Source organism: Uloborus diversus, chromosome 5 (genome assembly GCF_026930045.1).
Source record: "Uloborus diversus isolate 005 chromosome 5, Udiv.v.3.1, whole genome shotgun sequence".
Classification (NCBI taxonomy): Eukaryota; Metazoa; Arthropoda; class Arachnida; order Araneae; family Uloboridae; genus Uloborus; species Uloborus diversus.
This window is the reverse complement of record NC_072735.1, coordinates 103,130,276-103,150,783: the sequence shown is the minus strand read 5'-3', so window position 1 is coordinate 103,150,783 and position 20,508 is coordinate 103,130,276. Positions and strand designations below refer to the sequence as shown.

The 20,508-nt window shown below is 30.7% G+C and overlaps 1 protein-coding gene across 1 annotated transcript in view; it reads right to left on the bottom strand.

Moving 5' to 3' along the window:
* Positions 1–20,508, bottom strand: part of LOC129223054 (uncharacterized) — a 149,153-nt gene that overhangs the window by 36,993 nt on the left and 91,652 nt on the right. The window contains exons 19-33 of the mRNA XM_054857619.1: positions 20,164–20,326; positions 18,741–18,932; positions 17,747–17,926; positions 17,005–17,229; positions 14,552–14,743; positions 13,861–14,001; positions 9,941–10,041; positions 9,570–9,770; positions 8,334–8,538; positions 7,613–7,864; positions 6,327–6,785; positions 5,193–5,404; positions 3,947–4,214; positions 1,404–1,562; positions 260–430 (exon numbers count right to left, since the gene is read on the bottom strand). Coding sequence (XP_054713594.1) covers positions 260–430; positions 1,404–1,562; positions 3,947–4,214; positions 5,193–5,404; positions 6,327–6,785; positions 7,613–7,864; positions 8,334–8,538; positions 9,570–9,770; positions 9,941–10,041; positions 13,861–14,001; positions 14,552–14,743; positions 17,005–17,229; positions 17,747–17,926; positions 18,741–18,932; positions 20,164–20,326 — 3,121 coding nt within the window. The remainder of the gene's footprint in view (positions 1–259; positions 431–1,403; positions 1,563–3,946; positions 4,215–5,192; positions 5,405–6,326; positions 6,786–7,612; positions 7,865–8,333; positions 8,539–9,569; positions 9,771–9,940; positions 10,042–13,860; positions 14,002–14,551; positions 14,744–17,004; positions 17,230–17,746; positions 17,927–18,740; positions 18,933–20,163; positions 20,327–20,508) is intronic.

Genomic DNA, 20,508 nt, shown 5'->3' with positions numbered 1-20,508 from the left:
AATAAAATAACAAAAAGATGAAAGAAAACTGAGTGTGAATCAAAGAATGAGGATCAAAATGTACTTATTCACCTTGTGCACATATTTTTACCTATTAATGATATGAAACATAGATGACTCATACCATTATTTTTTAATCACATAGGAAAATTTACAATAAGACCATTATAACAATTTTATAAGCTGAGTTGACAACTAACTTACTAACTTTTGCTACATGGTGCATATGTGTCTTCACAAAACTATAATAAAAGCTTACCTCGGCAATCGTTCGATTCTTTAGACCCTGGAGAATAAGTATAAGATCCTGTTGGGCATTTGAAGCACTCTTTAAATCCATCAACAGGAGGATCACCAGTGTAACTATTACTTGGGCACTGCAAGCAAGGTACCAGTCCAGTTGGAGAATATGTGCCATAACCACACACAGCTGGAAAATTGATCAGGTAACAATAAGAATTCAACTTCATTTGCAATTAATACAAACATCTTCGTCAGACAACAGAACAGTGGGTTGAACATATTGACATTTCTTTTCTTTTTTAAAATGCATTCATATCGTTCCTTTTAACAATATGCTTTTCAGTGGAAAAAACAGTTTGTTATTTTTTCATTAAAATTAATACCTCAGAATAACAATGGTATATGATGTTATAATGTTTCAAAAACGTAATTGGGATTGAGAAATTGTCACTAGAATTTCAGATTTAAATGAACATTATTGTTTCTTCTAGATTTAGAACACTCAGAAATGTATTTCAGCCCAGAAGATTAAGAACATAATGGACAATAATCCTTAAGAAAGTATGTAACCAGTCCTGAAATGCATGGGTTCTATCTATTAGGCCACATGGGACTCCAACTGACCCACTATTTGCCTTTCTGTTAAAATTACAATGACCAAAGAAAAATTTGCAACTTTTGAATAAAATAAAAATCCCAACAATAATTGTTTTTTCCAGTGAACCACAAGCAGTTTGGAAAACCCAAAATGGGACAACTAGAAGGACAGAAAATTTATTAACACAGTGATGTACTTCAAATCAATTTATTGTCCACCTAAGTTTGCATGTTACATTCCTCATGGAAAGATTCAAAACGAAGTTTTAGAGCAACTTATTGCTTAGAGTTTCCATATTAAAAGATAAATATGTGATATTACATTGAAAAAAAAAAAAAGAAACACGACTGAAGTTTGAATGTAACTCTGGAGTGAGAATGATCATATAACAAATTGCAGAAGTTTCTTCAGTCTGCTTTTAAAAACTAGTATGCAGAGAAAACTTGCACACTGATTGAATTTCAAAATTTTGAAAACAGTTAAACTTTTGTAAATTTGGAAAATAGTGGAAGATTCTTGTCCCTAAAAGTTGGAAAAAAAAAAGAGATCAAAAGTGACTTACAAACACAATCTGAAACACTTTTACTGCCGTCTTGCCTGGTAAAAGTTCCAAGAGGACACTGCTTGCATTCTGCTTGTTGAGTCAAATCTTGATATGTTCCACGTGGACAGAATATACACCCACCTTCTGTTGAAGCATAAGTACCAGCAGGACAATGCACTAGAAAGAAAAAAGTGTGACACATTATAGTACACAATTCAATATATATAAATATATAGTTCATAAAAAAATATTAGTGATTTTAATTTTGGAAATCATGAAAAGCTTCCACTGCTTTTATGTAAGATTATTTGCCTGCAGCTTGGTTAAGGCTATTCCAGACTGAAGAGCCAAAACAAGACTGAAACTGCTGTCTCTGAGAGATGTAACTGAGCTGCTCTGCATGCAAATAAATGTTCTATTTATGACTTGAGCTAATGGAATATGATATAATTACCGTTTGGCATTCTAGAATAATGCAGCAAACATTTAAGTTAACAAAGCGAATAGCAATAAAAGTAAAATCCGCTACTAACAAATTAAAGATAATTTGCATAAAAATTAGAAAACATATTAAAATTAAAATCACATTGGATTAACATTTTTTTTAAATAACTTAAAAACTTTTTTTTTTTCATATTAGAATAGCCTGGTGGTTGAGATCAATCTAATAAATATTGCTCTTTTTAAAAAAAAAAATAAATAAATACTTCCTATTTATTGGAAAATTAAATATTAGAAGAAACTGCCTGACATAAGGTGTCCAAAAGGTTTCCATGGGATTCAAATCTAGACTGCAACTATGACACAGCAAAGCAAAATATTTCTTTCAAATCATTCTTAAATGCATTCACATGCATGGCAAGAGAGACAATTTTACTCAAATAGCCAGTTAGTACACTTTTAACAAGGCCAAAGCAATGTCCAATTTTTGTTTGACAGTGTGCAGGTACAGTTCATTGATTCTAAAATTTGATATAATAATAATTTTAAAAAAGAATCATGGTGGCTAGAGGATCTCTAAAAAAACTATCCTCCCACTTTCAGGCTGATGCACTCTGTCTTGTTTAACAATAAATATAACATAAGCCCCATGCAACTCACACAATTATACAATTCACACATAAAAAACATTTATTTTATGCATCTACAACATGAAACACTACAGATACATGGCATGCAAATTCGGCAATAAGTACCTGAAAATGAAAGCACAAGCAAACTTCACACAGCTTGGTAAACACCTTCAATCAAAACTTATTGCCATGTTCAAGACACAACGCACTTTTTAGGTACCTTACTCAAGTCACGCCCACAATGTTTACATTGACCAGACTTATCAACGTAAAATATATTTTCATCACAAAATATAATTTGTTTCCATTCAGTTTACTAACACAGTGGTGCACACAAGAGAGGGGTCCAGACCCCTCCCATAGGTCTTCCTTTTTCTTTCGATTCTTTACAACTTTAGTTATTTTGTACATAGAATAATTTCAAACAAAGGTAAGAATAACTTCAGTTCTAAAGAGTGAAAAAAAAAAAAAAATCCTGATATTCGAAGATTTTTTAAAACATTGTGCACTTTTCCTACAACAAATTGCCTATAAGAAGTAGAATGGTGATTATAATGAATACACTGCAATAACCATGTTTTAAGGTTTGTAATTAGATTAAAATGAGATTCTATAAATTTGAATCAATTTTTTAATCATGAGAAAAGTAAAAGTGCAAGTTATTTTGCTTTCTGGTTATTTATTTAAGTATAGTTCATTAAATAATGCTAATTATTTATTCAATATTTAACTTTTTACTGTTTTTCCTTTTCGGGAATCGATAAAATCTAGCCAATATGTTTGAGGGCATATTGGGGTATGATGTGAGAATGAGGCTTTTGACCTTGGACCCTCTCCTTGCAAAATTCCTATGTGCACAACTGTACTAACCTATTATATTTTCAATCCGGTTCAGTCATTAGTCACCATAATGTTTCAATAATCATGGTGTTTTCTTCATTTATGTAAGTTTCCTAATTGTTTTTAATTTAAGAATGCATTATTGTTAATTACATTTAGTAAATGTGAAAAGCCAAAAAATGATAACATGTTTCTAATACAAAGGTTCAAACCTAGGTAGACTGATTAAGCTATGAGTATCATGTCTGAGCAAATATTAAAAGTTATTAAGTCTGTACCTCAGAGTCAGACTAATGTCACATAATCGCTACTTTAAAGTAGGATAGAGGGAAAATGTTTTTCTGGTGCATGCAAAGGATGGGATGCAGGCTCTTTAAACAATAGAAAATAATTACTGAGGTTTTTTTTTTTTTTAGAATTATGTTCACATGGTTTGCTGCAGAATGGGATTCTACATACAATGCACTAATAAACGGAAAATCGCAATGTTTGGACTTGCGTTAGTCTGGCTCTGAGCTACAGAAATTCACAAACAAAATTTAAATTTCATAGGTGCTGAATTCATAATTGATATTACATGAATCTATATTACTAAAATAAAAAATTAAAGATTAATATAAAATTGTACAGTTTGAATCAAGTACTCACAACAATTAGGAATTTGTCCCTCTTTATCAGCATTCAAAACTTCACCAATTCCACATGTAAAACCTCTATCCACATTTGAACGAATAGCCAATACACCAGGACACTGGCCACCTACAGCTTGTGAAGTGATATTCAATATAGGCTCAATTATCACAGAAGTACTTGGCACACTGAGATCAAATATGAGACCAAGAGTTGATCCACAAAGATCATAAAGAAGTGTTTGACTGACTGCAGGTTTTATTCTTAGAGTATAAGCCATTATTATCTGGAAAACAAAAGTATAAAGCTATAGATAATACATATATTTCACTGAAACACAGAATACAAGAAACAAGTTTTGGCATTGGTACTACTTTTTAACTATTTTAACCAGGCTAATGCTTAACAGTATGTAATTACAATGATAAGTTTATTTTCTCTCACTAAAATTTCCTACTGTGGTCTCTTATTAAACTATCTGACAGTGTTTCTTTATCAGCACTGATTACATTTACAATTATTGGTAGGAAATGACAGGAAAGGGGGACTTTTTGGGTTCAATCCCATTAAAAAAAAAGAGGAAAGATTGAAATAAAAGTCAAACTGATATCTCCTTGTACTTAAAATTTCCTTAAATCTTTCCCAAAAGTGGTAGCATCACAGCACTGTGATCCATTGAAAGAATTGTATCAAGAACACAAAAAGACTTAATTATTTCAAAAGGGCATGTATCTGTACATCAAAAGAAATTGATCATTAAAAGAGAATATTTAATAGGCTCTTTGTTGATGTTTATATTTTGCGTATGTATTATGCTTGCATTAGTTGAAAGAAGTTGAGAGGTAAAAATAATATTAGGAAAGGAATTGACAGAAACATTTTTAAATGTTTTGCAAACCAGCAACAAAGTTCCTACAACCAAAGTTTGGGGATTTTCAAGGACAGATACAACGGAGGGAAAATAAGGGAGCTCAGCCTTCCCTTGAAAGACTCTGCTAAAGTAATGTTTCGAAATGGAAGTCCTAAAAATGCAAGTGTAAGCCATCCCCCTCCCTTAAAAAATTCTGGATCTACCCTTGCAGGCTTTCAATTACACAATGAGCAATTTAATTGTACCAATTCATATCAGTTATGCAAAATCAAAGAAAAAGGAAAAGGATAGAAAAATATTAAGGGAAAAAATGTAACTTTGTGCAGCTATTGATTGATGAACATAGAGAAATAAACTAGCAATGTTTTATAAGTGTACAGTTAAATTACTCACCGTATTTTCAGCTATCATCCATACAGTAGTGTTATGGAAAAATATATCCATTTTCACGTTGATAGCAGAACATCGTCCAGACAGAACCTCATTCAAAGAAGTGTAGAATGCTTTCACATATGATACATATTGATCCAAACAGGGAACTGAAACAGCACCTCCTGCTCTATATTCAATCTGAGCAACAACATCATAAGATGCTTCATCCGTGTCTGAAATTATAAGAAAAGCATCGTCTATTTGTGATTTATAAAGACTAAATTTCATTTTCAAAAATTTTGAATAAGTATAATACAGTGACTGCTGCTTATTTGAATCTTGTTTGTTCAAAATTTTTGATTCAATAAAGCAAAAATGTTGATTTTTTTTTTCTTTTTTAATGTTGAACTCTCCATACAACTTTAAAAGAACTTTATTTACTTTTTAGCCAAACAAGAAAAGGTATCATTAAAAGTACTCTGTTCAATCAAAATGTTCCTTCTTTAATTATTAAAAGGGCTTTATGGTGAAACAATCTGAAAAAGCAATTACAAAATTCAAATTTAATCGGTTTTAAAAAATGTATATGCTAATATGCTATAAACTGATAAAAATAGATAGTAGTTAATTTAAACACTTTTTTTTTTTAAAGTCACAAAACTACCCATAGTCTTCAGATTTTGCATCTTATTGTTCCAATGTTAACACTACCAGTGACAAAGCCTAAAGCGCAGAAGTCCCGTGACACCATGTTTCTCTGTGTCTCACTGGTTTTGTTTGATTTTTCCCGAGAAAACTGTTACTAAAAGCTCACAACATAATGCCTCTCGTTCTTTTCACTATTTACAAAAAAGAAAAAAACGCACATTATTAAATGAGGGCAAAGAAAAAGAATATTGCACTGATACGCCACGTATTTGTGGGAAATGGTTAATCAGATACTTCATTTAAGTGCAGTGTTTGGTTCAAATATCTTGAATTTTTTTATAATGCAAAAGCTGGATTTTCTTCTGTATTTGAGGATTTGATTCAATGAAGCAGCTGATTTAATTAACTGCTGATTTAACTACCTAGAGCTCAATGTATTAGCTTAATTGGTTAATGAACTATTTGATCATAAAATTTATAAGTAGTAACAAATGCCAAAAACATTACCTTCAGCAACACAGTCAGGAATAATGCTTCCAGGAACCCAGGCTTGGCCAGAAGAACATTCATATTCTTTCAATTGAGCTCCATCAGTAAATTTAAAACCTGATTTACAAGTTGCTACACAGCGATAACCACTTGTTGAATCATCCGGTACACAATTTACCTCTCCATTAGCCGGAGGTTCAAGTGACCATGGCACACAAGGAGCAGCTTGAACAGATACTTGAAAATGACACGTAGCTTGGTTTCCAAACTTGTCTGTGGCTAAAACAGTTACATTACGATAGCCACCTAGAGTGATGAAGGCACTTTGTGGAGCTATTTGAATGTTGACATCACCTGACTTATCAGAAACATTCACCATTAGTCTGACTTCTTCAAAATTTACACGATAGCTGTCCTGCTTTTCAACTAACTCGATGACATATGATTGGGGACAAGTTAAAGCTGGAGGAGTATCATCTAAAGAAGGATTAAAATATTAAAAATGCAACTTTTGTTCAATTATCAATAGTTTTGGAAACTCATACAGCAAAAAGAATATATTAAATATCACATGCACATTTAACCACATTAAAACCCCCTGCATTTTAACACTTCCTGCTATCCCTACATATATGAACACTATAAAATCAATTACTTAGGAAACGCAGAAAAACTTATTTGAATGAAAAGTGCAGAATCAAATACTTGCTTCTTTATCTAGTCATAAAATAATTTAGAAATAGTTAAATTATTTTATATCTACACTAATAAATTTGTTTTAAATATTTAAAAGCATCACACCAAATGAACATCCTATATTGACCTAAGAAATAAAACAGCTAAGAACATTAAAGGAAAATATTTAAATTTTATTTAGAAATTACAAATACAAATACAAATACAAATGTGACGACCAGCAACAGGCTCTGGGCCCAGCTAGGCTGGTCCTAGGTTACTGGTTAACCTGTGACAGTTAGCAGTCATTAAATTTATTGCTCCACTGAATAAAATAGATAAAATACATGGGTGTTAATAAAAATTAAACCGTTGTTTGAAATATTAAATATTTCAAATGAATGATCTAAAAAAAAACGTAACTATAAGTAGCAACTCCTCCCCCCCCCACACAAAAAAAAGGACTCAAAAGGACAAAACTAATGGATATGAAAAGTGAGTTTTGACCTCCTTATAGATAATTCAATATACATTATTTAAAAAAAAAAAAGATCTTGGAAATTTATGAGAAAACCAAGTAAAAATTAACAATTTAAATTGAGTGTTTCAAATAAGAAAGAACACATTACCTGGAACTGTTATATTCAAAACACATACAGCAACATTTCCATCGAAATCATATGCAAAATACTGTACAATCATATCCTCAAAAACCATGACAGGTGGTTTAAATCCAGCTGGCTTTATTTCAAACCGAGCTAAACGCCCGGAATTGTCAATAGCAGTTGGTTCTGTGAAATTGACCAATTGCAAACCATTACTAGATTTTGCCCCAAGGATTGGTTTCTCAGGGCAGTTGATGAAATGTGGTGGTTCTTGATCTGTAAATAACATAAGTATGTACATATGAAACAGTTTTAACAAAAAAAAATTCAACACATTCTTTCCTTTAAAAAATGCTAAAATATGAAGCAGAAAAAAATTCTTTAAATTATAATGTGTAACATCTATAATTGAAGAGAATGTTACAGATTAGATAAAAATTATCATACTAAAATTACATTTAAATAACTGAATACTGTTAATTTTTTTCCAAAGTTTTAAACATAAAAGACAATAATAACAATAATAATTAAATGGATTAATAATGACACAACATGAAAAGATTCGTTTTGTTAAAAATTTCCACTTAAACTGATGAATTACATTGGAATATTTTACTCTAAATTGTTTTTCAACCGAATTATAACACGTAACAAACTTAAAATGTTTTTAAAAAGCTAAAATGCGCTCACATGTGGTACACATATCAACAAAATATAAAATTTTGAGCAGAAACAAATTTCATACCAACACAAATGGGATATCCACTGTTGTAACCCAATATTACATCTTCACTTGTATCTTCACAGCCCATAAGCTCAAATTTCATGCATGGGTTTTTATTGTAAGATACAATAGCCAATATTACTTGTCTTGCACGAACACTCACAGGCAAGTCAATGCGAGTGATTTGTCCGTAGTTGCCAGGCTCTTGTGCAGTTAGATTGAAGTTCTTAAAAAAAATAATAACAAGAACTAAATGTTTATAAAAGAATAATTAAAAGAGCTGCTACTGAAAATAGAAACAGAATAAACAAGTTCAATGAACAAAAGTTTCAATATTTCGAACTTTATAGGGATAACTGATTTCAAATACTTTAAAATGCATGATGTCTATTATTATCTACGCATTATAAACTTCAGAATTAAGAACACATACCTTTTATATAAAGAGTGAACAAATAAGATGTTTAGTTGCAATTGCACTTGAACAACACAATACTCATATTGGTATCTATGAGGCAAAGGTGTGACTTTTATAGGGGGTAACAAATAGACTACATTTTTTCCCCCCTGAAAGTTGGCATAAAGATTCGAAGGAAGATAGATAAGGGTGAAAGTTTCAAGTTTTTACTCCCACCTCAGAAAAATCAAAGATCCAACACCAACCTACATTAAAATAAAACTGATCTACTAATTTTAACCATGTTGAGTTATTTGTGTTAAATTAAAAGCAAAACCACTTATAGTTAATTTAAATGAAGATAACTCAGGTGTCTATGAACAAATGTTTTATGTTTTATCAAATAAGGTTTTAAACTTTCATTTGAACATGTCTAAGAAGCTGAAAACCTAGCAATGAATAATCAATGCATGTCGATAATTTCAGTTTTGGAGAGACTGGACAAACTGGTTTGTCCTGTAAATGAAACTGTTTCTGAGAGTGCACCCAAGAGCTTGATATTACATTCTGTGCTTTAAATGCATTAAGTTTCTGATATAAAAGTTAAAACTACATCTCATAGCTCGTTTTACCAGAAATTCAACTGATCTGATCAAAATAAATATTTTAAATGTAAACAAAAGATTGAAGTATTTTTGTGTTTTGCAGATAAATTGATATTTTTGATAAAGATCAAATTTATCAAAGACTACATCAAAAGCAAATTATTCAATTATTACAATGCACAGCTTGTTTGTTAAAATATCTTATAAAAGATCATAAACAAACACAGCCGAAAAAAAGAGACATTCTTCACTTACAGGGAAATAAACAACAAAGTTTTCTGTAGTTCCAACTCTGTAGAAGAATCTCAATTCTGTAGGTCTTCCACTGACATCATTTGTTACGACTCCTTTTACATAAAGCGATTTGATACGATACACCCGTCTCAGATCTACAGTGATGTATGTGAAGGTTTCTTCTTTTGCACACCAGCCAGTTGCACTGTTCATTCTAATGTTCTGAAATCAGATAATGACAATAAAATTAGCGTTTTCGACGAGAATTTTTTATTAATATAGCTACTTATTAATCTGCCATACATAATTAAATAAGTATAAGTGCTTTTGACAAAAAAATATATCTGATATACATATTATTAAACAATCTTTTTTTTTATCAATTTTCTTACCTTTGCTTCATAATTTACACGCTGTGAAGTTGCATTAATAGATGAATCAGGTATGAAGCCAGAAGTGATACCAATTGGTTTAATAACTTTACATTCAGCATCTAAAGGAACAAAAAGGTTATTGTTATTACAATAAAACTAATTACACGGAAAATGATTTTACCTATGCCAAAACAAATAATATATTAATTTTAAAACATAAAAAGAGTAATTCTGGCTGAAAATACATGCAAGATTGTCAGTATATCTGAGTACTTTTCAGAAATTTTCTTTCAAAATATTCAGTGACAAAAAGAGAAACAAACTTTTTGCGCTTCTTTTAAAAGAGTATTCAATTAAAAGTAAAATCGTAATTTCAAAAAATACATGTTGTTTCAGTTCTAAAAATATAAGCACATGATCATAATACAAATATATTATGGACTTGAAAAAGGATCACAATTGGAGCCCAGGTTACATAAAAACATATGAATATTCAATTGCAGATTTTTGCTTCATTTGACATTAGTTGCATAAAAATCCATGAAAATGGCATTTTTAAAAAAATGTATAATATTATTGCCATTATAAGGCGTATTTAGATTTTATTAACCAAAGGAAATATTTTGCTTTTCATAAGGAAAGAAAAGTGGGGCGACCCATCGAGAGCCGTTTTGTGAAAATGAACACTGCTTCTTCAGACAGTCCATAAGAAAAACAAGATTCAGTTAGAAATCCTGAATTAGATTGTTTTTGGATAGGTTTAGTAGGTCTGAGCAACTGAGAGTTTTGAGTTGAAAAACCATTACGCTATTCTTTAGAATAGTTATTCTATTTTTCTCGTATAAATGTGTTTAAAGCAAGAAAAGTCTATCCATGAAAAGTATGATTTCTGAAAAGATTTAGCCACAAATGGAAGTATAACTTAATTGCGAAAGTAGACAAAATGCCAGCAGAGGGGAAAAAAAATTCCACACTTACTCTCCATTAACATTTGCAGCAGTTGATAGGATATTTTAATTTTTTGAAATGATACTCAGTAATAAAAGACATGCATTTGTATGTTCATTAGTTACTTCTGTTGTAATAAAAGTAACTAATGTTCATTACCATTTTCTGTGTGATTTTTTTAATGATATATTACAAAATGATGCAAAAGTCGAAAGGCATATCATTTTATATTTAGGGTTAACAACTTTTCTCTACTTAAGTAAAAAAATGTTCGCATTAAATGTCATTTTAGTTAATAGTGTAGGGTCTGGTGGGGTAAAGTGGTCATAAAATCGTAGGTTTTCAACTTAGGTGGATAATGAAAACAATAAATTCTTTAAACATTTCAACTTTTTTTGTTCTTATTTTACATTGCATTATTAAAGAACATGGTACATTGCATTTCAGGAAAAAAATATTGAATTTAAGTAGTTTTATAACACTTTCATTTCCCTTTGTATTTATGACCACTTTACCCCATGGGATGGGGGAAAGTGGTCATAGCATGGGGTAAAGTGGTCATAGTTTAAAAAAACTGCAAAACCGTTACAAATAACCCTAATTTTTGTATATTTCGGTTATTTTTATAGTTAAAAATATACGTACGGGTATATACGGGTATACACGAGTCTACTATACGTGTCGTGTAGACATGAGTAAACACGTTCATATATGAATAGATACATATATACATCAAATGCATGCACATGCCTACTCAAGTACATACGTGTATACTCACGCATGTATACGTGATTACCTATAGGAGTGTATACGTGTCTACACGAGTATATACGTGTATCACGTGTATATGCGAGTAAAGCGTAGAAAAGAACATCATATGCGTGTTTTGCGCTTGTATCTCGAGTATATGCGTGCATACCTGAGTATATACATGTACAGTCGACGTATATACTAATATATAAGTGTACATACATACTTATACGAGTATACACAAGTTAATTCGTGGATATATCCAGTGCGTGTTTGTACGTGTCTACTCACGTAAATATATATGAAAGCACGAGTATATTCGTATGTTTACGTGTAAACACGATTATATACCTGTTAGACGTATATACGTGCATTTACGTGTATACACCAGTACATGTATCCACGTATATTCACGAGTATATCCGCTAATATACATGTATGCTTACAGAATGAATCCAAGATTTTTTGCAAGATCTAAGTGGTGTGAAAGGGGAGGATAAGAAGCAAAGAATTATAAGGAACTTATGGTCGCTGACGTGCTACATGCACAAAAGGTCAGAAACTGACGTTAGCAAAACAGGTCACAAATTTGTTACACAAAGATGATTTTACCCGACACTTTAGTTTTTAAGACATATTTAGAGCAGTTGTTAAAAATTACGGCCTGTAGTAGTTCTAATACACGCATCGCAACGAAGGTGCAGCGACTGATGAAAGTTTTTCAGAAGTCTCGTAATTGCAACAGAGTGATTGCGATGCATGTATTACAGCTGCCGGCCGCAAATTTCATCAATAACTTTAAAATTTTCTTAAAACCAAAAATGTTGTGTAAAACTGTCTTTGTGTAATAAATTTGTGACATGTTTTGCATCCATCAGTTTCTGGCTTTGCGTGCATGTAGCGCGTCAGCCTTGAGTTTGATTCTGGATGTTTCTTATGATTCTTGCTTCTTATCCTCCCGTCTAACACCTTTTAATAATTTGACCAAGAGTTTAGACTCACCCTCTATACATGTATATCATATGCTTGTATGCAAGTGTCTACTCGAGTACGTACGCGTATATACGTGTTTCCCTGAGTATATAATTGTTCGTATATATACGAGCATATAAGCAGGAATATACGTGTATAGTCGAATGTATATCTGTATAGATAAAAATACTTGCAGGTACCCAAATACGTGTTTATTGGTGCATTTATGTGAATACGTATATATATACGTGCTCACACGAGTATATGCGTATACATACGCATATACTCAAAAATTTAACCGTGTTTATTGTAAAAACAATACATATTAAGTGAAATTAAGATTTGATTTATATCTGCGTTATACTTCAAGATTTAGTGACTTTAGAAGAACAATATTCGTTAAACCTAATATTATGACCACTTTACCCCATCTTACTTAAATTGTTCTAACAAATTATTCAAAATAGATTCAGCTAACTGCTAATGAGTAAGAGTTTTTGAGACATGTAGGAAGCTTCCTGTACAGTCAAACTGTTCATAATTCTAACAAACAAAATTTCCCAAGGAAGTTAAAAAAGGTTAGATTTTAAGAATTTTCATATTTACATAAAATATTTTTTTTTACCAAATAAAATTTTGCCAATTGTAAAATTTTGTATTCAAAATATAGTTTATAAATGCACTACCCTAAAATAAAATTTTCGCATTTATTTGAACATTAATTTCCAAGCTATAGCCATTTATTTGAATTATGACCACTTTACCCCATTGACCACTTTCCCCCACCAGACCCTATATTTTAGATATTTTTAGTGAAAAATAATATGCATATTAGATTTTTAAGCCAGATAATCCAGGCTCTTAGAATAACAAAAAAATATCCTGTAAAATTTTAATTTTGAAAACAAATCTTGGGGGTTACATGCATTTCTTTGCACCTTCCTGCATACCCCACTGTATGTGCATGCACAGAACACACACAATAGTAAGTGCAAACAAATAAATATCTAATGACTTGAAGTGGGGTTTTAAAAATGTTTCCAATCAAGCTATCCAAAATTTTAAAACTACGAAACGTAAGCGACCATAATAATGTCATCAAAAACTATTGTAAACATTTGTTAATTTGAAAAGCTTAATGAAATGTATTTTATCCTGCACATTAAGGCAAATATAAAATTTATGAAATTAAATTGATAATGCAAACAAGTTTATATTTTTAAATATATAAATTGCAAAACAAAATTAAAATATAACATCAGATATACTTTTAACACAAGATATTGGATCCGTAGTATAAGGAATGTATCCTGGTCTTCCACAACTGAACATGATTTCAGAGCCATGCTCAAAACTAGACGCCATTTGCATTCCATCGGGTGGTCTTCCAGGGTCTTCACAAACAGGGCCTGAAAAGTAATGGTTCTGTGATAACAGGAGATATAATAACGCAATAAAAAAATCATAACATTTCACTGATTTTTTCTGCAAATACTTTGATGTATTGATGCTGGGGAAGAAGTGAAGCTCATCTACATAATGAAATACAATACTTTGTGAAATGTGTAGTTTATTATGTACGAAGTTATTTAAGTTTTAGCTTTCATATAAAAGAAATACTTTTTAAGGATGATGAAAGAGGGAGGAAATAAGAGACCAGAATAGGATGCAGAGAAATAGTTTAAGCCTGAAAATTACTTGGGTAGGAAGATAAATAAATCTTATAATAAAATCTTGTGATTAAATAATCTTAGATTTTAATCATGAAGAACCAAATTCAACTATAATACTAATATTGCATCTACTTACAACATTTATCAGCAGAGTAACATATTTGATGATTACTGATAGTACAGAAAAGTAAACTTTAAATATTTTACACCTCAATTACATTATAAATAATAAATATATATATATATATATATATATATATATATATATATATATATATATACGTACCTTCACATCTTAAATCACCAAAATCCCAAGTTCCATCTTCTGTGCAACGAACAATGTTATCATTGAAGGTAGACTTTCCAGCAACACTAAAAGTTTCTTCACAGCCGAAAAAGAAGCTGGATTGGTAACGTGTGTCAACATATTGTCCATACAAAGCACCAGTGCTTTCCGGTGGAGTTCCACAATCAATCCCTACAAAAAACCACAAAGAGTTTCATTAATGAAATATTTTTACATAAAATGGAATTAAAATATTTTATGAAAAATGTGTTACACATAATGCAAACAGATAAAAAAATGTCTTATAAATACCAGTGTTAAATAGAGTAGATACTGTAAGTTTTTAATTACATTTTTCAAAAATATTCAATTTTTAAAGTTTCCAGTATTGCTAAGTGCACAACATAAAGCAATTATTGATTCAGAATTTAAATTAAGCAACAAATATTGGATGTTCTCCTAAAACCTTTCATGTATGTTGTTAGCACAATGTACTTACTGGGGAGTTTATTCTATATTGTGAATACATTCATTTGGGGGATACTGCAATACAATAGCAAAAACAGGGTGAAAAAGTTTAATTTCAAAGGAAAAACCATTGCTTTTCTGCAGCTAAATTAGTGGCTTTAGACCTCCATAGCAGCCGAACTAGGGCCTATGCAGTCAAAGCGCTTTACTTGGGTTCATATCTAAAGCAAATTAACCTAAATTCAGAATTTCGTCTAGATCTGTGACCCTCAAGATTGGGCTGTTTGGTAGTTAGTAATAATACATCAATTTAAATCCCAAGTGTTATACATTAGGAGCAATAACAATAAAATAAAATTTTAATGTGTTGTTGCAAGGGCACAAGAATTTGCATTGTTAGAGCTTGTTCTATTTATACCAAAAACTCACTTTTACCTAAAATTATCTATGGATAAAGTTGCAATAACATTTGAAGGGGTACAGGGGAAAAACGCCCTCAGTCAGCTTTTACAAGGGAAACAGAACAATGATGCTATCTAGTGGTTGCTGAAGTATACTTTTAGAATAAGCCAGTAGTGCCCAAATTATGGCCAGGGAGTCAATATGGGGTTTGCAAAGCTTATCCATGTGGTCCATTGTTATGGTCAATGTTACAAATTGAAACATGTTTTGGAACCCTTCTAAAACAGCCAATCACCTTTATTCAATATTAAAAATGATTGTTACAAATTCAGACCCAAATAGTTAGAAAGTGGTTTCTAAAAAGCAGACGTGAACTTTGCATTAATAAAACCAGCATGTCATAATAACAATAATAACTTTTTTTTAAAAATATTTTCCTCATACATAAATTAGAATGAAATGATTGGAAGAAGCATATGATAAGGGTGCAAAATATATATGCATGACAATACTGTAACTTTTTGAACACTAAAGAAACACCAAGAAAGATAATGATAAAAAGAGGCCAATGAAAGAATTTCTTTTCTGATTAAAAAAAATAGACTAAAAACATTTTCTCCCTCTGGTTTATATATCATTTTATATTTTCATTTCTCTTTAAAATTAGCAGTTATGACAAAATTTAAGATTGGAAAAACTTGTTCTTCTAAAAATATTAATCTTTCCAGACACAAAATTTATACAACACAACTTCAAAAACGAGCTGATGTGTCACATGACTTCCTTTTACTCCAATTTTAATGTCATTTTCCCATTATTGGCAATTTTAATGTGATTCAATAGTTTACTCTCTAAATATCACCACCAGTGGGCAAATTGAAACAAGACTTTTAAAAAAAAAAATTGCCGTATTTCTCGCTAACTTGGTGACCAAAAGACTGCCGATGTATTGCCAAGTGTCCGCCAAATTAATACACCACTTGAGTATACATCGAAATGAACGATTTCCCCCCAAAAAGGGGCAAAAGACCCTTTTAGAAACACCCGAATGCAACCAAAAGGGGAAGTGCACAACTAGACTCCACTAGGAGTCTACGTACCAAATTTCAACTTTCTAGGACATACCGTTCTTGAGTTATGCGACATACATACGCACATCCGCACATACATACATACGTACATAATGACGTCACGAGAAAAGTCCTTGTAATTAACTCGGGAAATGTCAAAATGAATATTTCAGGTGTTTATACGTTCTTAGGCACTTATCCGCGTGTGGTCGGGTTAAAAAAAACTCAACATTAATTGGGAGGTGAGTAAAATGGAAATTAAGGCAGAATTTTGGGTGAAAATTTTTTCACAAATACAATACTTCCTTTTTTGTAAAAGGAAGTAAAAAGCATAATTTAATACTGAATTTTTAGCCAAAAATAATTAGCCCAATAAGAAACAACTGACTTAGAACATTGTGAAGTGAAATAATGTTATTAGTCAAAGGTTTGTGAATTTCATGGTTCAAAGTTATATTTTTAAATTTCATTAAATAATACTAACAGCATTTTTCAAAACAAAATAACACTAACTTGGACATTGAGGAGCTTCCCCAGACAACCAGTAATTAAGTTTGCCAGGCTGAGGATTGTAAACACATTGTCGAAAGTTTGAAGTTGCAGTTGCTTGCAAAGGTCTTCCAGTCTCCTCACAACTGATTGTTATGTTACTTAAATATGGCACAGCTGGGAGATCGTCATTCATGTGAATTTCAAGACCTTGATTTGGATCAGGATTGATTGGGGAACAATGAGCATCTAAAATTAAAAATTGGAAAAAATAATTAACTTTTTATAAAATATAACTGGTTCTGAAAATGCAAAACTGCATAAATTACTTAGTGGGAATCATTTTCTCTCATGCTCTTTAAATAAATTTCAGCTTCTGGTAATGCACACAAATTTGTAAAAAAAAAGATACTTATTATTTCAAGCTATTTACATAAGAAGAATAGCTTGACTAATTATAACAATATCTTTTGTAAAAAAAGAGAAATGTATAAAGAGCTAAACTTTATTTCACGCACAAGTTATAATCAGATATGAACATAAATTGGTGAGACACAAATTTCGTGAGTAATTTCACTATTACTATCAGTCTCATTACTACACAGATTTGTTTTCAAGTATTATACATCAAATAAAATACATATTTCAGTTTCTTCTTGAAACATATAGACAAATTAGAAAAGTATTAATGAACTTATTCTATGTCTCTAAAATTTATTAGAGCATAATATCTAGTGCACAAAATGACTGAAAAAACAAAACTTACATCTGCAAGAAGGAATAGTTCCATTCCATTCTCCGTTACTGTTGCATAATAAGACAGAACTACCTGACATCACATATCCAAAATCACACTGAAAACTGACTAGGTCACCAAAGTGGAAGTTTGACTTTGTAGCTAACATTTTTCCATTTTCCACATTTCCAAGTGAGGGACACATTTTAGCTGTGAAAGATTTTCACATATTATTAACATGCTTAACATGTTTCAAAGTAATTTGTAGAACAATATATGTTTCTTGTTCATTAAAAGTTTTGATGCAAAATTTTAAAAACTTTACTTCATATCATACAGCAAAAGTTTAAATGGAGTATGGTGCCACTATATTACATCAGTATAAAACAAATATTTCAAATTTAGTAAAACTGCTTCACAAATGATTAATAAATAGCATTTATGATGATCACTAATAAATTATGAATATGCATAGGAAAATCTTTAATACTGACGCTTAAGCTGCCTGTTACTTAAAAACTAAAGTAATACTTCAAATCTTATTTTAAAAATATACGGAATTGAAGGAAAATAACAACAAAATAAAATTTTTGATTTTAAAATCTGCTGTCAACATTACCTATTTTCATTTCTCCTGCATTGATTTTTTAAACACAAGAATTCCGACCCGAAGAGAGATTTCTAAAGCCGAAAATTATGACCATAAACCAATGTTGTCAGAATTACCTACACAGACTTGGTACCAAGTAGAGGAAGAGCGATATATTAGGACACAAATTTGTTACTGACATTACTAATAAGATGATTTTCTGTGTTTGAACCCAATCACTATGTATACTTACGTTTCCAAAACAAATGCATTTATTTAAATTTCCTTACTCCACACCAAAATAAAAAAAGTTTTAAATTTAAATGAACTTTTAATTAGAAATTGTAGTAAACATATCACTAATCATTTAAATGTAAGTGAATTTATTGTGTTTAACAGCATTTAAAACCAAATTTTGTTTCAATATACACTTACGAACACAAGTTTTATTTAATGAGTAGACATCTCCAGGCTTTGAACCAGTCTCACTATCAGGAATAAAATATCCACTAGTTCCATTTTGTGTATAAATTTCATAGCCTACATTGCACAGGCAGTTATAACTTCCAGGATTATTTATACATCTCTGATCACATCCACCGTTTTTATCCAGACACTCATTTATATCTGTTTTTTAAAGAGAGAAAATAAGGAAATTAATAGTTTTGTCAGTATGTGTAGAGTGATGTGTCACATGTGCATATACACTACAGAAATAATACAATGAAACCTGTGTATAACGATACTGTCTATAATATTTTTTTTTTTTTTTTGTCCCCAGCAAAATGTCAGCATGAATAATCAAACTGTCTATAACGTTAACCTGGCTATTACGATATTTTTTTAGGTCCCAACAGTATCATTGTAGACAGGTTATACTGTACTGATTTCAATTACTTCATTTTTTTTGGTAAATAAGGAAAATCAGCAATTTTTTTTTTTTTTAAATGAAACGGTAATGACTGATTCATGTCATACTATCCTCAAAAACAAGATTTGGACTTAAAAACCAAACAAACTTTTAAAATATTCAATATTGGTTACCTTAAATTAAAGTAAAAGATTTTTATTTAATTTTAATATTATTTTTTCAATAACAAGTAGTAATTTTATAAAAATCACTATGTCATTCAGTTGATACATATAAAGCTTAGTATCAAAGCACCAGCCTTAAAATAGTTGGCTGATAGAAGTTGGAAAACAAATGAAGAGTACACAAAAAAAGGCTAAATGTCATTATTTTTGTTCCAGTTAAGTTCAGTATGGGGTGATGGAGTGTTTGTACAGCAGAATTAGCTTCTGTGCCCCAAAGTTTACTGTACAAAGAAGAAAGAGAGAAAGGCTGGGGTTTTGAATTTTCAAACGAAATTTTCTCAAACACGGGGAAAATTTGACATTTTGTCTTTCTTCCCTGTGTTGTTCAAATTTTCTTCTTTTATCTTTTCCTTAGGGGGTGAAGGATGATGATCTATCAATAATGTGTGTGTGTTTCCAAACAGTATCTAATAGTTTTATACAATTTGCAACATTTTTGTATATCAGCTTTTTTTTTTTTTTTGCAGTTTTAATGTAACTAATTTATTTTATGACTGGTTTTTATTGCTGTTTGTACCTGGAAACATTTAGACAGCTTACAGAAAACAGTTCTTCTATTTTATGGTAATATATTAAAATGCAGCAACTATTGAGGTGCCCACAAAAATGTTAAGTAAAAGGATTCCTAGTAACATTACATTTGATAAACTAAAAGCAAATGCAAAAAAAAAAAAAAAAACATCAGAGACAAGCATTAATAAATTAATAAAATGTTAAAAATTTATAAATGAACAAAAATTTAAAGCATTTTATAATTTCATACCATGGCAATCTTGCCTTGTGCATCCCATAAGTTCAACTCTAATACAAGGAGCTTCAACGTAATCCATTACTAATACACGAATGTACCTAGCTTCTATAGGCATTGGTAGACTCACAATAGAAAGACCAGAACCACCATTATGAGTTAATCTAAAATCAATGGGCTGAAAAACAAAATATTTTTGTTAAATTATAAAAATCTAAAATAAAAGTTCTAAAGAACATGCTCTTACATAAGAAATTTGCAAAACATACACACCAATGATGATCAGTAAATCCATAATTCATTTTGTATGCAATTTTTTCTCCAAGAATAAAAATCAAGATTAATTGAAATGTTTAAAAG